The following is a 19,372-nucleotide window of genomic DNA, read 5'->3' as shown; positions in this document are numbered from 1 at the left end:
AAGCTTTAAATTACTAATGCGTGTTTTAAATGTTACAAACCATGTCAAGTGTACATCTAATATATGAACTAACAACTTAAAATACTACTGTTGAGTACGCTATGAGTTTCTTGTAGTTAAATAAGTTATTACAAAGAGTATTATTATAAAAGGTACATGCTATGCCAAGCAATAACAAGATGTAGATGTGGTCACAAGCTAGCTACAGTAAAATGAAAAGAAAAAAACTGTGCTTGAGACCTCTTTTGTGTCATGATTTACCATAATTTTGAAGCAAAGTGTTTACAGCTGCTATTAAAATTAAAATGGAAGGGGAGAAACAAAGCACCCTGAAATTTGAATGAAAATTAAAAAGAAAAAAGTATATGAGCTGTCATACAGTATTTGTGTTTTCCTAGGATGCTAGATGTTACTAAAAACTAAATCTCAAAAATATTTAAATAGTCTGAAAAATAAAGATCTATATACACTACACTTTTGGAAAACTTCAGAACATTATCAAGAATTTAGTAAAGTGTTCTTTTTATTATAACACTGATTCAACTATCTGGTCAAATCACTCATTAGTCTTCTAGGTAGTCTTTAAGAAAAGGAGTATGATGGAATGTTCAATCTTCTTAAGTCAAATCTACACAAGGATATTAAATCACATTAGAGTTTTTTTTTTTTTTTTAATAGAGATCGGGTTTCCCTCTGTTGCCTAGGCTGGAGTGTAGTGGTGAAATGACAGCTCCCTGAAACTTCGACCTCCCAGGCTCAAGCCATCCTCCCACCTCAGCCTCCTGAGTAGCTGACTATAGGCTCACATCACGCTGGGCTCATTTTACATTTTTTTTTTTTTTTTTTTTTTTGAGACAGAGTCTCGCTCTGTCACCCAGGCTGGAGTGCAGTGGCGCGATCTCAGCTCACTGCAACCTCTACCTCCTGGGTTCAAGCAATTCTTCCTACCTTGGCCTCCCAAAATGTTGGGACAGATGTGAGCCACCACACCTAGCCTAGAAATGTCTTACTTGCAGAAAGGTTCTAAAATGGCTAATTAAAGATTTTGGCATACTTAAATTAGTCCAAAAGATGAAACCTATTCTTTCAAATCAATGGATTGATGTGAGTAAGCATCACCAACCAAACAAGGAAACAACACACATGGTGAAGCTCAGGTAACTTTTTCTTCACCTGTCCTTGTTAGATCAGCTGCTAGACGCTGATGACAAGCTCTACCATTTTACAAACTTTATGATGTCAACTACAAGCTACAACAATTAAATATTCCTGGGGCTGGGCACAGGGGCTCGTGCCTGTATTCCCAACACTTTGGGAGGCTGAGGCAGGAGGATCACTTGAGGTCAGGAGTTCGAAACTAGCCTGACCAACATGGTGAAACCCCGTCTCTATTAGAAAATACAGAAAAAAGTAGCCAAGTGTGGTGGCAGATGCCTGTAATCCCAGCTACTTGGGAGGCTGAGGTAGGAGAACTGCTTGAACCCGGGAAACAGAGGTTGCAGTGAGCTGAGATTGCACCACTGTACTCCACCCTGGGCGACAGAGCAAGACTGTCTGAAAAAAAAAAAAAAAAATTCCCCAAATTTTCTTTATTTTACCTTCACTGTTTAATTTGAGTACAGGATAGTGAAATGTCGGTCCTCTTAATCACCCATTTTGCTAATATAATGTATAAGATACATTCTACAATAAAACTTTACAGCTGCTAATATAAATAACACTATTCTGTTTATTCCAATTCTGAAATTAGTTCACCAAGGGAAAAAAAAGAATCAGGTACAATGTAAAGAATAACTGACAATCCAGAAATACCATATTCTCAGGCATTATCTTACCACTAATCATGATCTCATATTTTATGCTATTACTTGAATAAATTCTGCTATTAGAATTTTGGAATATTAAAAAAGCTTTTATTATTCTGATACCATCAGTTAGTTGTTTGCCAACTACTTTTTCTTAAAGGTCAGTGAATTGTGAAAGGCATATGTCACAGAAAATATAAGACACCTTGTACTGCACTTTAAAAATCAAATTTTGGAGTTGGAATTATACTGTTTAACTACTTTCTATGCTAGGTAATGTCACAAACTACTTTAAAATAGTTACATATAACATATAAATATTCATGAAACACAGGTTATAACTACCACCCATGGGTGTGGAAAAATACCATTCACTCCCAGTGTCATATGCAGTAAAAGAAATGTTCACTAACCCATTTACAAGGGCGCATTTGCATTCTTTTCGCTATTGGCTCAGCCTCTTTTTAATTAATGTCCATAATCACTGAGTGATACCATGGCAAACTCTACTCTTCCGAGATGGCTAAGAGACAGCTAATGAGCATCACATTTTGTGAATAATTCCAAAGACCATAAAAAATGTACGTTGTAGGAAAATATAACTTTCAGCAAAAGCCACTTTTTCTGATGCTGCCAACCTGTGTATCAGCTGTTCTTGGACGCACAGCTATTTAGACACGACACCCTTCCTTCAGATGACATAATCTTAAGGAATTTGGCAATTATGTGATTTACTAACATAAGACAGTATTTACTGACATGACCAGACAAACTGAAAAGGCCTTCTCACCTAGTCCTGGAGTCTTCCCAGAATCCAGACACCCAGTGTAAGAAAACAGGTGTTGAAAGCTCTGCTGTCAATTCAAAGAGAATAATCACAACAATAAATGCAAAAGATAATGTACTAGAAACTGTGAAAATCTTAACCTAAGGTATGAAAATGTTCAAATAAAAATACTACTGCATGCTAAGCACCCAGCAACAAAAAGAAGCACTGCAGAAATGGTTGTGAAGCTTTATGAGAGTAAAAACAAATGAAGAGGGGAAAACACAACCACCATTAAGAAATAAGGACAAAGAAGGCATTGAGAGAAAGAAGCACAGACAAAAAGATTATCCCTGAAACAAAACCTGTTGACTAAAAAAATCTGTTCTAAATACTTAATTTAAAAATTTCTATTCTAGGCCGGGCACAGTGGCTCACGCCTGTAATCCCAGCACTTTGGGAGGCCAAGACGGGTAGATCACGAGGTCAGGAGATCGAGATCATCCTGGCTAACATGGTGAAACCCCGTCTCTACTAAAAATACAAAAAAATTAGCCAGGCGTGGTGGCGGGCGCCGGTAGTCCCAGCTACTCGGGAGGCTGAGGCAGGAGAATGGCATGAACCCGGGAGGCGGAGCTTGCAGTGAGCTGAGATCGCACCACTGCACTCCAGCCTGGGCGACAGAGGGAGACTCCATCTCAAAAAAAAAAAAAAAAAAAAAAAAATTCTATTGTAACACAATGTCCATTTGGGAGGCCCACAAAAACATTTCCTTAAAAAATTACCATGACTTCAACTATATTTTTAAAAAGCCTTGACACTTAGAAAAGACTATGATAATAATTAGAATAACTTGTCTCACTATTTACTTAGAAATATTATTTAAAAGTCGACCAACAATACGAACTTTGCAATTGCACAACAGAGAAAGTAAATGAATAACATTCAGTGGCCATGGTGCATTTCCCCATCTACTAGAACATTCTGTGACTTACACCATCTACCCTGAACTATTCACCACGTCTCCATTCACGCAGTGGTTCAAATAGAGTTCCTGTGTTCATTCCACAATAAACCTCAGTAACTCGCACATCACAGTAGTTGTAACCATTCGTTAACAGAAAGAGAACGTGTCTTCATATATAAGGTGAGTTTCCTGTAGGCACAAATAGCTGGGTCTTGATTCCATCAGATAGCCTCTTTCTTTTAATTTGCGTATCTACATCACTGATGTTTAATTATTGATATATGTGGATTAAGAGCTACTTACTATATTTGTTACTGTTTTCCATTCTTTCTCCATGTCTTCCATTCTTTTTCTTCTTTCTCTTGTTTCAGTTGAGCACTTTATATGATTTTGCTTTTTCTCTTTTCAGGGGGACACAGGTTCTATAGTTCAATTATTAGGTCTGAGTCTTATAATGAGTCTCTGGGCTGTGATCTTCACATGTGATTCTCAGTCCCTGGCCCTGCTTAGCTGGGACAGGATGGCTATGGGGAGCTAGATTTGGGTGTTTCCTTTCCCTCAGATTAATTAGGTTCTTGTGAAACCCAGCAGGTTAGGCTCTGGTTAGGTAGTTTCTCCTGAGAGGAGGCTTTGTTAAGAACAGAGTGTTCTGGCTGGGCGTGGTGGCTCACGCCTGTAATCCCAACTACTTGGGAGGCTGAGGCAGGAGAATCGCTTGAACCCAGGAGGCGGAGCTTGCAGTAAGCTGAGATGGCGCCATTGCACTCCAGCCTGGGCAACAGAGCGAGACTCTGTCTAAAAAAAAAAAAAAAAAAAGTGTTCCCTCACATTTTTAAATAATTCTATTTTCCTTCCCCGTTCCAGAGGTACAAGGGATTTTTCTCCAATATTTACTGTGAGAATTTGCTAGAGATCTAGCAGGTAAAATGCACAAAAGCATGTGGACCCCCACATCACCAGGCCCTCTGGAGTCTTTAATTCTCAGGTTTGTCCATGTTGAGCCTCCCACAATCTATCAATGACAGTTTAAGTTTCCTTGCACTCACACTGGTTCCTGCGGAGGTTTCTACTCGCGGGCTTCTGCTCCACTACATACAACGCATTCAACACGCTAGAACCCTTGCAGGAAACCATGAACATTGTCTCTACTTGGCAGCTGTGGACACATAAATCCAAGTCACACCCCTGCACCTGCCAGAAGCAAAGGATGCCCGTGATCAAGGGTTTGACCCCAAGTCAAATGCTAGTTTCTGACCCCAAAGCCTTCAGGAACAAACACACTTGTCTCCTCTGCCTTCATTCATCTCAAGTCTAACATGTCTGTCTCTTCCTTATTATAATAAAAGTGGACGCAGATTCAAGGAAATTAAGTTACTCCTAAGTCACACAGCTTGAATCCAATCTTTTGATTATAGGGTGCACCCCGCATTCTTCACAGCACTTCATACCACAAGGATGGCAAAACACAAGACTCTGAGCAGGTCAGATGCCAGTGGCAGAAACAAGATGCATCTCCAGAAAACAGTAAAGATGCCATGCCAGGGATAAAGACAATAAGCACTGAGAGAGATCAGAGGGAGACCAGATGCCCAGACCTCCAAAAAGCTGACCAGAACCTTCACAGACAGGTAGGAGGTGCATACCCAGAAAAGACAGGACGTGCTCAGGCAGTCCTACCTACTCCAAGTTCAGCTCAACCTAACAAAGATGATGATATGGTTTGGCTGTGTCCCCACCCAAATCTCATCTTGAATTGTAGCTCCCATAATTCCCATGGGTCATTGTAGGTATCTGGTGGGAGGTCATTGAATGTCTTTCCTGTGCTATTCTCATGATAGTGAATAAATCTTACAAGATCTGGTGGTTTTATAAAGGTGAGTTCCCCTGCACATGCTCTCTTGCCTGCTGCCATGCAAGATGTGACTTTGCTCCTCCTTTGCCATCCACCATGATTGTGAGGCCTCTCCAGCCATGTGGAAACTCTGAGTCAATTAAACCTCTTTCCTTTGCAAGTTACCCAATCTTGGGTATGACTTTATTAGCAGCATGAGAACAGACTAATATAGACAACTTGCCAAATTAGATGGGCAACTCGCATTCTTCTCAATCCCTCCCTACCGGAGGAACAAGCACCTCAACTGGGATGTGCCCCAGTCACCACCCACGTCCCCAAGTCAGCACCTTGACCTGGTTTCCACATCTCCATCACTAGCACTAAACTCTTGTTGGGGTCACAAAGCTTACTTATTTTGCTTTTTGTCTTACTTCTTACCTATGTTTCAGAGTTCAGAAAGAACATTTACTAAGATGAAAATTGTATTGTACAGACACTTTGACCTTGCTGACATGAGTCACATTTTACAACAAAATGCACATGCCTTATAATTCTAGTGCATAAGGGCTTCCAAGACCATCAAGCAGTTGTTCTCAAACTTCAGTGTGCTAAAGACTGACTGAGGTGCTTATTTAAAATGCAAATTTTGGGGACCCCAATCAGAGATTCTGATTCAAAGGGTACTCAATATATTATCTTGCTAGAGGTTAATTTAAAACTTTGAATATTCAATTACAACTCTTTACTTCATTTTAGAGTTTTAGCATTGCACACATAGCAAATAAACATTTATTAATTTTATACTTCCCTGCACATACAGCAAATCAACATTTATTAATTTTATACTTCTTTGCCATAAACAGGGTGTGCATCCCTGGATAGCATGAGCCCTTCAGTGACCTCTGCCCTGAGTCAACAGACATTCATTGCCATTTTACAGATGGACAGAGGACAGAGAGGAAAGATCACCTGCTTCAGGTGACACACCAGGTAAGAACTGGCATGGAAACTAACAACTACGTCTCTTAGATTTCTTACATCAGAAATAGATGTAACATCAACCAGCCCTGGTTATCTACTCTGGACTTCACACTAAGGAAAAAGAGACACTGACTTAAAGAAAGACATTTTCTTTCTCTTTTTTTTTATTTTTTTTTAAATATAAGACAGTTTAAAGGGAGGGGAGGAGTACAAACTTAAGATTTCCTTGATTGGAATTTTTTTTTTTTTCCCACAGTTGGAGTTTTGCTCCGTCACCCAGGCTGGAGTGCAGTGGCGTGATCTCAGCTCACTGCAGCCTCCAACTCCCGGGTTAAAGCGATTCTCCTGCCTCAGCCTCCAGAGTAGCTGGGATTACAGGCGACCACCACCACGCCTGGCTAGTTTTTATGTTTTTAGTGGAGACGGGGTTTCACCATGTTGGCCAAGCTGGTCTTGAACTCCTGAACTCAAGTGATCCGCCTGCCACTGCCTCCCAAAGTGCTGGGATTACAGGCATGGGCCACCGCGCCCAGCCTCTTCTATCAGATTTTAACCAACTATATATTTGTGAACTCATTTACTCAGGGACACACAGTGTTTTTATTATTATTATTATTATTTTTATTTTTTGAGATGGAGTGTGGCTCTGTCACCTAGGCCATAGTGCACTGGCGACATCTCAGCTCACTTCAACCTCTGTCTCCTGGGTTCAAGCAATCCTCCTAACTCAGCCTCCTGAGTAGCTGGACTACAGGCACATGCCACCACGCCCAGCTAATTTTTGTATTTTTCGTAGAGATGGGGTTTTGCCATGTTGGCCAAGCTGGTCTCGAACTCCCAACCACAGGTAATCCACCTGCCTTGGCCCCCCAAAGTACTGGGATTACAGGCACGTGCCACCGCGTCCAGCCCACACAGTGTTTAAAATACTCCTCTAAGGAAACAATTCCAACCTGGGTCTAGGCAGCCTTCTAGGGTTTTGCTTGGGCAAACAGTGTTATTTCCAAAGTGTCCTGTGACCTGCTGAGTTTAGCAGAAGGACAGGAAATTCAGACCTCCCTTGATCCGTGAGCCAGGAGATTAATGTTTCGGGGGTTGGCAGGAGGTTGCTGTGGTGGGTGGACAAATGCCCCCATGTTTTGGTCATCACACAAACCAGTTCTTGTCAAATTCCTCCCCAGAAAGTTTCCTGTGGCTCCAGGCCATGGGGCTGGGATGGTGCAGATTTTAAATCATGGAAACTTCAAGAACATACCCACTCTTCCCTCTCCTCTCTGTCCAAGGAGCCCCCGTCTGAGTACAGACTGACCATCACCCACCTGCAACAAACTACATCTCTGAGCAAAGCACCAGCTGGCCTGGCAGGTCAGAAGGCAGCTTCCCCAGGTCACTACTCGCCAGGAAGCACCCAGCGACCTGCGCACCACTCACTTTGTTGCCCCTCCGCTGCCCTCGTCGTTGTCTGAAGATGACGATGTAGAAGAGCCAGGGAAGTAGGCGGAATCCACGTGGTTGGGGCTGCCGCTCTGGGCCGGGTTGATGGGCGAGGACCGCTCATACAGCGGCGTGTGCTTCCCTTCGTGAGGAATGTTGCTGTAGCTGTTCTGCTCCGTCAGATTCTTCCCGCTCGTGTCCAAAGTGAGAGGTGCTGGCTCAGAGAGGCTGTACGGGTATGGACCCTGGCCCGGAGCGCCCCCTGGGCTGGGCACCTGTGGGGCCTGAAGCAAAGGGCACAGGTCACGCGCACGTGGCCAGCAGGACCCGACTCAGGCCCAGGCTGACATTTTCTGGCTCATTTTTATTTCAACAAACACTGGCATCTATTTCACATATCAATTCAAGAGGTTAGGAACTTATTTTAGCATTCGTTGAAATTCAGCGCATGCACTGTGTCTGACACCCGCCACCCGACCCAATGCAGGGAAGGCCTTACCACGGGCTTTGCTTGCAGAGAGGTCTGCGGAATGTTGAGCATCTGAGGAGGAACATGCGGCGGCACCATCCCAGGCATTCCAAACGGACCAGGTCTGGCTGCTTCACCAACACAGAAAGAAAAGAATCACACAGCTGTGAACAGAATGCGTTTTCCAGGGCATCCTGGGGGCCAGCCCATGGCGCCAGGGATCTCACCCTCACCTGGCTCAGACATCGACACCACCATGGGTCCCACTTCTCAGAAATCATTACAAATTGCCATTTCACAGTAAGGAAAACTTAATTTTATGATGCTCGATTTGATGGACTGGGGCTGGGATTCGAACTTTCCAGATTTCTCGGTGAACTTGCCGTAGAGGTTCTGCTCTCGTGCACTTCCTGAGGGCCTTGGCTGTCCCTCTGCCTGCAACTTGGTGGGGATTCTCTGTAACTGTCTCCCTGCTCAGGGCTGCTCCTAGCCTGAGGTCTCCGCGAAACCAGAAGCCCTGGCAGGCATGAAAGGAACAAAGTCGGACCGAACAGTTTCCTTTACCTTTGTCAAGCAAGAGGACTTTTCTATTTAAAGTACATTGCAACTACCATTAGGTTCTCAGCTAACTAGTGAGTTTCCAATATAAAAGGAATTGCTTTTCATTGTTCAGCAATTAGGTTACACACTTTAACACGTATTACAGGACGAGTAATTTGGGATTCTGTGTTCTCTTAAAACATAATTTCATAAACCTGCCTGATGTGTGCTGCCATGTGCTAGTCATCATCCCCACACTACCTTGCAAAAGTGAAGAAATCTGTTAGGGGACTGAAAGCCACGTGGAAGAATGGCTGAAGCAGGGCAGCAGGACAAGGAGCTGGGCCAGCCTGAAGCTGGGACAGAAGGCAGGGGCTAGAAGCCTCCACACTCAACACTGCATCTGGCCTTGAGGGGTCTAAGGACAGGAAGAGAGCTCAGGGGCCACATTAGCCAACAGAAGTGAAAGAATGAGTAGATGGTGCCCATAAAGGGCTGTTCTAGAGATGGCACAAGACCCACAGTAACAAGGACCGACTGGGGCCCAAACGTCAACAGCACTTCCAAACACCACCAGCAGGAAACAGGAGGACATGGCACATGGGACATGGACCCCTAGGAGCTGCACTCCCTCTTGGAACACTTAGGTGCTGAGCGCCTATGAAGTGTCAAGCTGAGAACTGGGCTGGGGGACGCCAGGAGTCCTGAGGCAGTGTCGGTAAGACACATACTACTGAAGACACAGAGAAAAGAGAAAACCTGTGTGAGACACAACAGATCCGCCAAGTGCTCATACAGTTGCACCATCTCTTCCTTGGGTTTGTTTTAAATGTGGAAGAAAACCAAGCCTAGAGCTTCCTGACTCCAATTTCCCTCTTTAAGCAGTAGATATACTTCTACAACCTCTTCATCTGAACACCAGGTGATATGGTTAGGCTGCACATCCCCACCCAAATCTCGTCTTTAATTATAATCTTCATAGTCCCCATAATCCCTGTGTGTCAGGGAGACACCAGGTGGAGGTAACTGGATGATGGGGGTCGTTTCCCCATGCTGTTGTTGTGATAGTGAGTGAGTTCTCACAAGATCTGATGGTTTTATAAGGGGCTCTTTCCCCTTTGCTCGGCACTTCTCCTTTGTGCCACATTGTGAAGAAACTGCCTTGCTTCTCCTTTGCTTTTGCCAGGATTGTAAGTTTCCTGAGGCCTCCCCGGCCATGCTGAACTGTGAGTCAACTAAACCGCTTTCCTTTATAAATTACACAGTCCCAGGAAAGTTTCTTTATACTAGTATGAAAATGGACTAATACAGTAAATAGGTACTGAAGAGAGTGGGGTGCAGCTATAAAGATACCCGAAAATGTGGAAGCAACTTTGGAACTGGGTAGCAGGCACAGGTTGGAACTGTCTGGAGGTCTCAGAAGAAGACAGGAAGATGTGGGAAACTTTGGAACTTCCTAGATTCTTGTTGAAAGGCTTTGACCAAAATGCTAATAGTGATATGGACAATGAAATCCAGGATGAGGTGGTCTCAGATGGAGATGAAGAACTTGTTAGGCCGGGCACGGTGGCTCACGCTTGTAATCCTAGCACTTTGGGAGGCCGAGGCAGGCGGATCACGAGGTCAGGAGATCGAGACCACGGTGAAACCCTGTCTCTACTAAAAATACAAAAAAATTAGCCGGGCGTGGTGGCGGGCGCCTGTAGTCCCAGCTACTCGGAGAGGCTGAGGCAGGAGAATGGCATGAATCCAGGAGGCGGAGTTTGCAGTGAGCCGAGATTGCGCCACTGCACTCCAGCCTGGGCGACAGAGCAAGACTCCATCTCAAAAAAAAAAAAAAAAAAAAGAACTTGTTGGGAACTGGAGCAAAGGTGATTCTTGCTATGCTTCAGCAAAGAGACTGGTGGCATTTTGCCCCTGACCTAGAGATCTGTGGAACTTTGAACTCAAGAGAGATGATTTAGAGTATCGGGTGGAAGAAATTCCTAAGCAGCAAAGCATTCAAGAAGTGACTTGGGTGCTCTTAAAAGCATTCAGTTTTATGCATTCACAGAGATGATTTGGAATTGGAACTTATGTTTAAAAGAAAACCAAGCATAAAGGTTTAGAAAATGTGTAGCCTGATGATGGGATAGAAAAGAAAAACCCATTTTCTGAGGAGAAATTCAAGCTGGCTGCAGAAATTTGCATAAGTAATGAGGAGCCAAATGTTAATCACCAAGACAATGGGGAAAATGTCTCCAGGGCATGTCAGAGGTCTTCAACGCAGCCCCTCCCATCACAAGCCCTGAGGCCTAGGAGGAAAAAATGGTTTTATGGGCTGGGCCCAGGGCCTTGCTGCTTTTTGCAGTCTTGGAACTTGGTGTGTTGCATCCCAGCTGTGGTTAAAAGAGGACAATGTACAGCTCAGGCCTCAGGCCATTGCTTTAGAGTGTGAAAGCCCCAAGCCTTGGTGGCTTCTACATGGTATTGGGCCTGTGGGTGCACAGAAGTCAAAAACTGAGGTTTGGGAACTCCATCTAGACTTCAGAGGATGTATGGAAATGCGTGGATGTCTAGGCAGAAGTTTGCTGCAGGAGTGGAGCCCTCGTGGAGAACCTATGCTAGGGCAGTGCAGAAGGGAAATGTGGGGTAAGAGCCCCCCTCTAGAGTCCCCACTGGGGCACTATCTAGTGGAGTTATGAGAAGAGGGCCACAGTCCTACAGACCCCCAAATGGTAGATCCACTGACTGTTTGCACCATGCCCCTGGAAAAGCCACAGACACTCAACATCAGCCTGTGAAAGCAGTCGGAAGGGAGGCTGTACCCTGCAAAGCCACAGAGATGGAGCTGACCAAGGCCATGGGAGCCCACCTCTTGTATCAGTGTGACCTGAATGTGAGACACGGAGTCAAAGGACATCATTTTGGAGTTTCAAGATTTGATGGCCCCGCTAGGTTTTGGAACTGCATGGGGCCTATAGCCCCTTCATTTTGGCCAATTTCTCCCATTTGGAAGGGGCATATTTACCCAATGCCTGTACCCTCATTCTATCTAGGAAGTAACTAACTTGCTTTTGATTTTACAGGCGCATAGGTGGAGGGGGGTTGTCTTGTCTCAGATGAGACTTTGGACTTGGACTTTTGAGTTAATGCTGGAATGAATTAATACTTTGGGGGACCACTGAGAAGGAATGATTGGTTTTGAAATATGAAAGGGACATGAGATTTGGGAGGGGCCGGGGCAGAATGATATGGTTAGGCTTTGTGTCCCCACCCAAATCTCATCTTGAAATTAATGCCCATAATCCCCACGTGTCAAGGAAGAGACAAGGTGGAGGTAATTGGATTGTGGGGGCAGTTTCCCCCATGCTGTTCTCATGATAGGGAGTGGGTTCTCATAAAATCTGATGGTTGTATAAGGGGCTCTTTCCCCTTCACTTGGAACTTCTTACTGCTACCTTGTGAAGAGGGTGCCTTGCTTCCCTTCACCTTCTGCCATGATTGTTATGTTTCCTGAGGCCTCCCCAGTCATGCTGAACTGTGAGTCAATTAAAACTCTTTCCTTTGTAAATCACCCAGTCTCAGGCAGTTCTTTATAGCAGTATGAAAACAGATAAATACACCAGGGATGGGGAACACAACCCATGAACCACCACCTTTCACACTGCCTATCTGCCAAAATAGGTGAGGACAGAAACATTCCCCAAACTTTGCTCCCACTCCCTGAAAGCAAACATCCATGGCTGCACTCACAAGAGGCTCCCTAAGCTGATACTAGGGGTGGTGAGACCAGGAGTGCAAACTTTGTCCTGGGCCCAGCCTCCTGAGAGCCAAGCATGGCCCATGGAGGCTGGGAGTACAGCATAGATCGTTGTTGACTGCCCCCAGAGAAGGACCAGGAATCTTACAGACTATGATCCTGTGTGAAGTTCCCACCTTCTAAGGGCTCTCAGCTTGCAAGCTCTAAAATGCTATAGCCCTTTGATCCTGGCTCACACCAAGAAAAAACCTTGGCAGAGCTTCCAGCTTTGTACTAAACAAGGAAAACTGCAGTATGAGAAGCTGAGAATAATGAGACCAGCATGTGTGTGGTCACAGACACCTCACACTTGCACGCAACACGCACACAGACCCACATGCACACATGCCCCTGACTGAACAATAAGTCCACAGATCCATGCCTCTAAGGGTCTAGGCTGGTTTCGAACTCCTGACCTCAAGCGATCTGCCCACCTCGGCCCCCAAAGTGCTGGGATTACTGGCATGAGCCACCATGCCCGGCCCTAACTTTGTAATAGTAAAAATGCAAGGCTAGTCTCACGCAGCAGCAGCATTCAAGTGAAGATGATCATTTTTGTTTTTCTATTTTTGGCCATTACATCCTAAAACCTTCCTTGAAAGCACCAATTTTCCTCTAAAGCAAACAAACAAACAAACTATATTACAGCATAAAACCAAATAATTCCAAGGTAAGAATATTTTCTAAAATCACATTCCAATCACTGACCTCAAATAATCCTCTGTATAGAATCCTATTCTATCAAGGCAGTCCAATAAGTGAATTAATTTGTCTGCATTTTCTGAAGGCTGCAGAAGTGCCTCCAAACCCAGGGTCTGCCTCTGCAGATTCAGGCCTTCATCTATGTGGGTTCTTGTTCTCCATGCCCAAGTGCAGCTGAGCAGAACCGCTGTGTGTCTTCTCTACAACAAGAGCCATCTTTCTCACAAGGGACATGGGGGGCTCCAGAGTGGAGGTCATACTACCAGTTTCTCACTCTCTTCTTTTCACACTTACTAGAGAGGTGAGCTTCCGTTAAAAAAGTATGCCGACTGGGCCGGGCGCGGTGGCTCACGCCTGTAATCCCAGCACTTTGGGAGGCCGAGGCAGGTGGATCACGAGGTCAGGAGATAGAGACCATCCTGCCTAACACGGTGAAACCCCGTCTCTAGTAAAAATACAAAAAATTAGCCAGGCGAGGTGGTGGGCGCCTGTAGTCCCAGCTACGCAGGAGGCTGAGGCAGGAGAATGGCGTGAACCCCGGGGGGTGGAGCCTGCAGTGAGCCGAGATCGCGCCACTGCACTCCAGCCTGGGTGAAAGAGCGAGACTCCTTCTCAAAAAAAAAAAAAAAAAAAAAAAAGTATGCAGACTGAATACAAGAAGCAAAAGGAGGAAAAAAGGCAAAAAAAGTTTATTATATTTCAAAATATTTCATAACTTTAAAGTTAGTTTTTAAATAGTAAAAAGTTCTTTCAGAATGAAGAGAAAAGAAACACACACTGCAGTCCCTCGGCTGTGCGATCTCAACTTTTTTTTTTTTTTGAGACAGAGTTTTGCCCTTGATGCCCAGGCTGGAGTGCAATGGCGTGATCTTGGCTCACCATAACCTCCGCCTCCTGGGTTCAAGCGATTCTCCTGCCTCAGCCTCCCGAGTAGCTAGGGTTACAGGCATGCACTACCACACCCAGCTAACTTTTTGTATTTTAAGTAGAGATGGGGTTTCTCCATGTTGGTTAGGCTGGTCTTGAACTCCCAACCTCAGGTGATCCGCCTGCCTTGGCCTCCCAAAGTGCTGGGATTACAGGCATAAGCCACTGCACCTGGCTGCAATCTCGATTTTTTACAGCTCAGTTACCTACTTCCTCAAAGGACTCACTTACGCCTGTATGCAGCTGTGTGGCTTTTGCTCTGAATTAAAATAAGATATAATTCTCAAAGGAATGGTGTTAAACTGGAACTTCTTCTTAGAACTACGGTCTGCCTTACCTCAGTCCCCATTCCTAGCCCAACCTAACAAACGCTCATCCATTACTTGGCATATTATTCTGAAACGTTATGTTAAACAAAACAAGAGTACAAAGTAAGTCTTCAAAAAAAAAAATTACATGGGCAAAAAAAAACTATATGGGCAGACATTGTTTGATTTTCAAATATTACCCAAAAAATATAGCTTTGAAAATGTTGAGTCCAAGATTAAATAAATCAATATAATCCCTACCACCTTTAATTTTCATCGCTTGCAAACATAGACAAGGCAAAACTTTCCAACCATTTTAAGCATGTGCAAACGGACATGTTTACTAAATATCAATAGTCTACAGAAGATAAGAAGGTATAGAAAGGAAACTGTCATGTGACCTGTTCCCGTTACACTACAGATCCAGTGTCCAGAGAGGCAGGGTGGGGTCTGGAGCACAGTGGGAGGGCACGGCATCTGGCCATCCTGTAGGGAGAGGAGGCCCCGCAGAGCTGGTCAGGCTGGCCGAGCCTGGACTGAGACCAGGTGCAATGTCAGTGCCCAGGGAGGCAAAGGATGGAGGAGCAACTCCCAAGAGCTAAGAGCCTGGGAGCAGCTGATGTCAGCCCAGAGCCTGCGGTACTGGCCAGACCCCATGGGAAGAGCCTGAGGCCGGCGCCCAGAAGAGAAGGCCTGGTGACAGAAGGAGGCAAAACCTGAGGGATGATCAGCTTGAAGAAGGCTAAGTGCAAGGCCCATGAGAAGTAAGATTATGAACTCAATGAACAGGCACGTCCTGTGTGGCACGTGAAAGAATTCGGAACAGCGGGAAAAATTAAACCACGGAAGCAAACTTCAAGTCAACAGAAACAAGAACTTTCTAAGAACGAGAGCAGTTCAACAATGAAAAGAGTTGCTTTACTGACTGCTGGACTGCTCATACAAGAACATTCTACAGCAGGGAGCTGGGCTGAACTTCTATAAACATTCCTCACTCCCCAAATCCTTTCCATCCCTGAATGTGGATAGTGAGAGGGTAGACATCACGAGATAGGGCATCATTCAAATCCACCCAGTGCCTGAGTCTCAAGTAGCAAGTTTTATCTAAATGTATTCAGTTCCTGGGTTTAATTAATCAGTTTGAACAGAATACTTGTACTGACTGAGCAAAGTTCAAGAAGGCAGAATAGGAACGTTACATCTCATTAAGACTGGTTATGGTGGCTCATGCCTACAATCCCAACACTTGGGAGGCTGAGGCAGTTCAGACCAGGCCAGGCAACACATCAAGACTCTGTCTCTACAAACACTCACAAAAGCAACACACACAAAAAAACAAAAACCTCAATTCCCATTTAGGCACCAAAATGTGTTTTGTAAGTCTATGATGAAATAAGATAAATCAGTTTCTGTCCACTGGTGAGTTTTGGAAAAGCACAACCTAAAAGAAAACTCTACCAGGTCTCTATTTTGAAGTCACTGGTAAACTGAACTGACATTCCTCATTTGTAACCAAATATTGAAACACCATTAACAAACCCAACATTAATAAACCTAAACGCATCCACTTTGGGAAGACACACGCTGCAGTCTTTTAAATCAGACAATAGCTCAAAGGAGAGTGTAGGTTCTTCCAAAACATCTGATTTTTAAGTTCAAAATAAAAATGACCTTCCAAAACAGCCACACGATCAGGCAGCCTGTGTCACTTCCTACTTCACACTAACTACCACGAACTCACTGAAAATGGGACGAAAGGTTGCAGAGCAGACGCTGAAAGCAAAGCCCCCAGCACCAGCAGGAGAATCTAATTTTCTACTTGGGAATTGTGGACCAGAAGGGCAAGATGAGTGGCCTTTCTACTCAAAGGGAATAATGCCCTGACTTGCCTCTTGGCGCCCTTTATTCTGTCAGCCTCCGGGGCTTAAAATCAACGTCATCTGCGTTAGCTTTAAAGATAAAAACTGGCCGGGCGTGGTGGCTCATGCTTGTAATCCCAGCACATTGGGAGGCTGAGATGGGTGCATCACTTGAGATCAGCAGTTCGAGACCAGCCTGGCCAGCATGCTGAAACCCCGTCTCTGCTAAATATACAAAAATTAGCCAGGTGTACACGCCTGTAATCCCAGCTACTCAGGAGGCTGAGGCAGGAGAATCACTTGAACCCGAGAAGCGGAAGCTGCAGTGAGCCAAGATCGTGCCACTGTACTACAGCCTGGGCGCAGAGTGTGACTCTGTCTCAAACAACAACAACAACAAAATTGATAAAGGTGAACAAGGACACATCTCAAAAAGAGCAAGCGCAGACTGGCATGTACAATACAGACTTTAATTAAAAAGCAAAGCAATGCTATTAATTATCCCATAGGTATGAGGTGAGAAAATATAAAAACATGTTCAAGGGGGCTGTACATGACTTAGAAAGGCCTGATGCATCTCTTTTTTATAAAAGAATGATCTCAAGCACAGGTTGCCATTTGTGTAACCTGAAGTAGGTACACCACCACTCATTCTACTGTTCCTTCTATTTTTTCTTACATTAACAGGTTTTCCTAACAACCACAAAAAAAACTTTAGTAAAAACCTAGGAAAGGATGAGTTTAGTAAGCAAAGTTATAGGACAAAGTGAGGATTTAATGTAAAACATTTTTAAGCAATGTCAAAATTCTAAAGTTATTAGTAAAATACGGCAAAAGTATAATATTGAATACCTGGTGAAAATAACATTCTTTTTTAATGTTATTTTTTATTTTAAATTCTGGGGTACATATGCAGGACATGCAGGTTTGTTACATAGGTAAACGTGTGCCATGGTGTTTTGCTGCACCTATCAACCTATCACCTAGGTATTAAGCCCAGCATGCATTAGCTATTTTTCCTGATGCTCTCGCTTCCCTCACCTCAACCCCTGACAGGCCCCAGTGTGTCTTGTTCCTCTCCCTGTGTCCATGTTCTCATTGTTCAGCTCCCACTTATAAGTTAGAGCATGCAGTATTTGGTTTTCTGTTTCTGTGTTAGTTTGCTGAGGATAATGGCTTCCAGCTCCATCCATGTCCCTGCAAAGGCCATGATCTCATTCCTTTTTTTTTTTTTTTTGAGACAGGGTCTTGCTCTGTTGCTCAGGCTGGAGTGCACTGGCACAATCTCAGCTCACTGCAACCTCTGCCTCCCAGGTTCAAGCGATTCTCGTGCCTCAGGCTCCCAAGTAGCTAGGATTACAGGTGCGTACCACCATGCCAGGCTAATTTTTGTATAATGTTTTTAGTAGACGAGGTTTCGCCATGTTGGCCAGGCAGGTCTTAAACTCCTAGCCTCAAGTGATCCTCCCACCTTGGCCTCCCAAAGTGTGAGCCACCATGCCTGACCTGATCTCATTCCTTGTTATGGCTGCATAATATTCCATGGTGTATATGTACCACATTGTCTTTATCCCGTCTATCATTGATGGGCATTTGGGTTCAAAAGTCATAATAATAGCAAAAAACATATTATTGAGGCTGACAGCAGGGACATGGCTAAATATGGCACCTCCACACTGTGGAGTATCAGACCATCTCTGGAGAAAATAAGGAAGTCATCACCAGCTTCTATAATGGGCCCCACCTATGGGTCATAGTCCCCAGGCTTGGTCAGTCCCCAACCCCCAAGGCCGTCCCTGCCCCCTACTGAGCCCACTCCTCTGCAGGAGGCCCCGGGGGCTCTGCTCCTGCCCTGACCACAATAGGACAGAAGGGCCACCGGGTGGGTCCAGCCGTCCAGCTGTCAGCCAGGCCTGGCCTCGGGCAGTGTGGGCCACCATGTGGTCTCTTTCAGTTTTCACTCTTTCTGCCCTAGAGGACCTGCCTCCTTTGGCCCTTTTGCTAGAGCACTCAGCTGTCTCAGGCTGTATGACTGCAGAAAATCGCATTTCAAGGGAATAAATCTGTAAGATTTCATGGTGAATGAATATTTCAACCTCTTTGGATTACCGCATGGTCCATGCTGAATCCTAGAGGCCTTTACTTACCCACGTAGCGTGGTGGCTGCAGTGACCGAGGCTTGCTGGTCCCAGAATAATGTCCGCTTGCTCTGTTACATCCCAGAACTGATTCTCAGGGATTGGGGGCTGGAAGATGCTAGGCAGGAGGCTGCGGCCGCGGCGGCGCTGAGCTGGAGAGAAGGTGGCGGCGTGAGGGTCCGGCGGCGCTGGAGACCCGGGGGGTAGTGGCCAAAGCAGGGTCGGGCTGGGCCCTGTGCCGGCTCCAGCCTGCGCGAGCGAGTTACCCCGGTCCCCGCCTCCGCCCCGCCTCAGCCGACACCCCCGAGCCACTGAGGGTAGGCGGCCGCCGGCCCCGGGCCTCTGAGCTCTGAATCCTGCGCCTTCCCGGCGCCAACGGGCTGGGGGGGGCGAGGGGCGCGGGGAGGAAATGGGAGTTTGCAGGGACCCCTGGAGGTCCGCTGCTTCCTCCTCTCGGCTTCAGTCTGCAGGCAGCTCTTCCCCATCAGAGCGCGCGGCTCCCCCGGCCGGAGCCTCTCCCGGCGCCCGCCTCATTTGAAAACACGGCCTTTCCCACGCCCTTCCCGCCGGTTCCACCCGCGATGCGCTCCGCTCCTCGCTCCTCTGCTCGCCCATCGCTCTCGGCGTCCCACACCATCTCCTTCCCTCCTGGACGGCTTCCTCTTCTGCTTCCACCCAGGTCTCCCGCCTGCCTTCCAGCACCATCCCTTTCGGATGTCATTCCTCACAGTGAAGTTCTTCATTGAAACTGCCTCTTGCCGTCAGCACCCCAAATCTACTGGGGGTCCATCAGCAGTACAGACTGGCCGGCTTTATGTGTTAGGTCGGCTCTTAAAAAAATATACTTTAAGCCTAACGGCC

General features: G+C 45.5%; 2 protein-coding genes across 4 annotated transcripts; both read right to left on the bottom strand.

Annotated features, from left to right (window-relative positions):
• Positions 1 to 2,595: 2,595 nt before the first annotated feature.
• Positions 2,596 to 8,629, bottom strand: LOC129479193 (putative uncharacterized protein FAM120A2P). 3 transcript variants are annotated; one of them, XM_063636271.1, is made up of 4 exons: positions 8,490 to 8,629; positions 8,287 to 8,387; positions 7,785 to 8,071; positions 2,596 to 2,659 (listed from the first exon to the last, which is right to left on the bottom strand). In XM_063636271.1, exons 1-4 carry the CDS (start codon positions 8,512 to 8,514, stop codon positions 2,596 to 2,598), a joined length of 477 nt encoding a protein of 158 aa, XP_063492341.1. In that variant the 5' UTR covers positions 8,515 to 8,629. The 3 variants fall into 3 exon arrangements, with proteins under 3 accessions (XP_063492341.1, XP_063492342.1, XP_055127874.1); XM_063636272.1 differs by having other exon boundaries at positions 2,596 to 2,656; XM_055271899.2 differs by lacking the exon at positions 2,596 to 2,659 and adding an exon at positions 2,668 to 7,672.
• On the bottom strand, positions 8,552 to 19,148 carry LOC134736258 (uncharacterized). The gene is made up of 3 exons (XM_063636639.1): positions 19,054 to 19,148; positions 18,521 to 18,968; positions 8,552 to 8,773 (listed from the first exon to the last, which is right to left on the bottom strand). The coding sequence occupies exons 1-3, from the start codon at positions 19,146 to 19,148 to the stop codon at positions 8,552 to 8,554; spliced, it is 765 nt and encodes a 254-aa protein (XP_063492709.1).
• Positions 19,149 to 19,372: the final 224 nt, after the last annotated feature.

Source organism: Symphalangus syndactylus, chromosome 3 (genome assembly GCF_028878055.3).
Source record: "Symphalangus syndactylus isolate Jambi chromosome 3, NHGRI_mSymSyn1-v2.1_pri, whole genome shotgun sequence".
Classification (NCBI taxonomy): domain Eukaryota; kingdom Metazoa; phylum Chordata; class Mammalia; order Primates; family Hylobatidae; genus Symphalangus; species Symphalangus syndactylus.
Note: the sequence above shows the minus strand (reverse complement) of the source record. Positions and strands in the feature narration are given on the sequence as shown.

Excerpts from the sequence above, each read along its gene's own strand:
- LOC134736258 (XM_063636639.1), bottom strand. The coding sequence starts at position 19,148 with ATGGTGTGGGACGCCGAGAGCGATGGGCGAGCAGAGGAGCGAGGAGCG. Across the intron at positions 18,969-19,053 it reads AAGGGCGTGGGAAAGGCCGT|CCGAGAGGAGGAAGCAGCGG; the intron begins GTTTTCAAATGA and ends TGCAGACTGAAG. Across the intron at positions 8,774-18,520 it reads GCAGCCACCACGCTACGTGG|GGCTTCTGGTTTCGCGGAGA; the intron begins GTAAGTAAAGGC and ends CATGCCTGCCAG.
- LOC129479193 (XM_055271899.2), bottom strand. The coding sequence starts at position 8,514 with ATGGTGGTGTCGATGTCTGAGCCAG. Across the intron at positions 8,388-8,489 it reads GGTGTCGATGTCTGAGCCAG|CAGCCAGACCTGGTCCGTTT; the intron begins GTGAGGGTGAGA and ends GTGTTGGTGAAG. Across the intron at positions 7,673-7,784 it reads GGCAGCGGAGGGGCAACAAA|GTGGGTGATGGTCAGTCTGT; the intron begins GTGAGTGGTGCG and ends AGTTTGTTGCAG.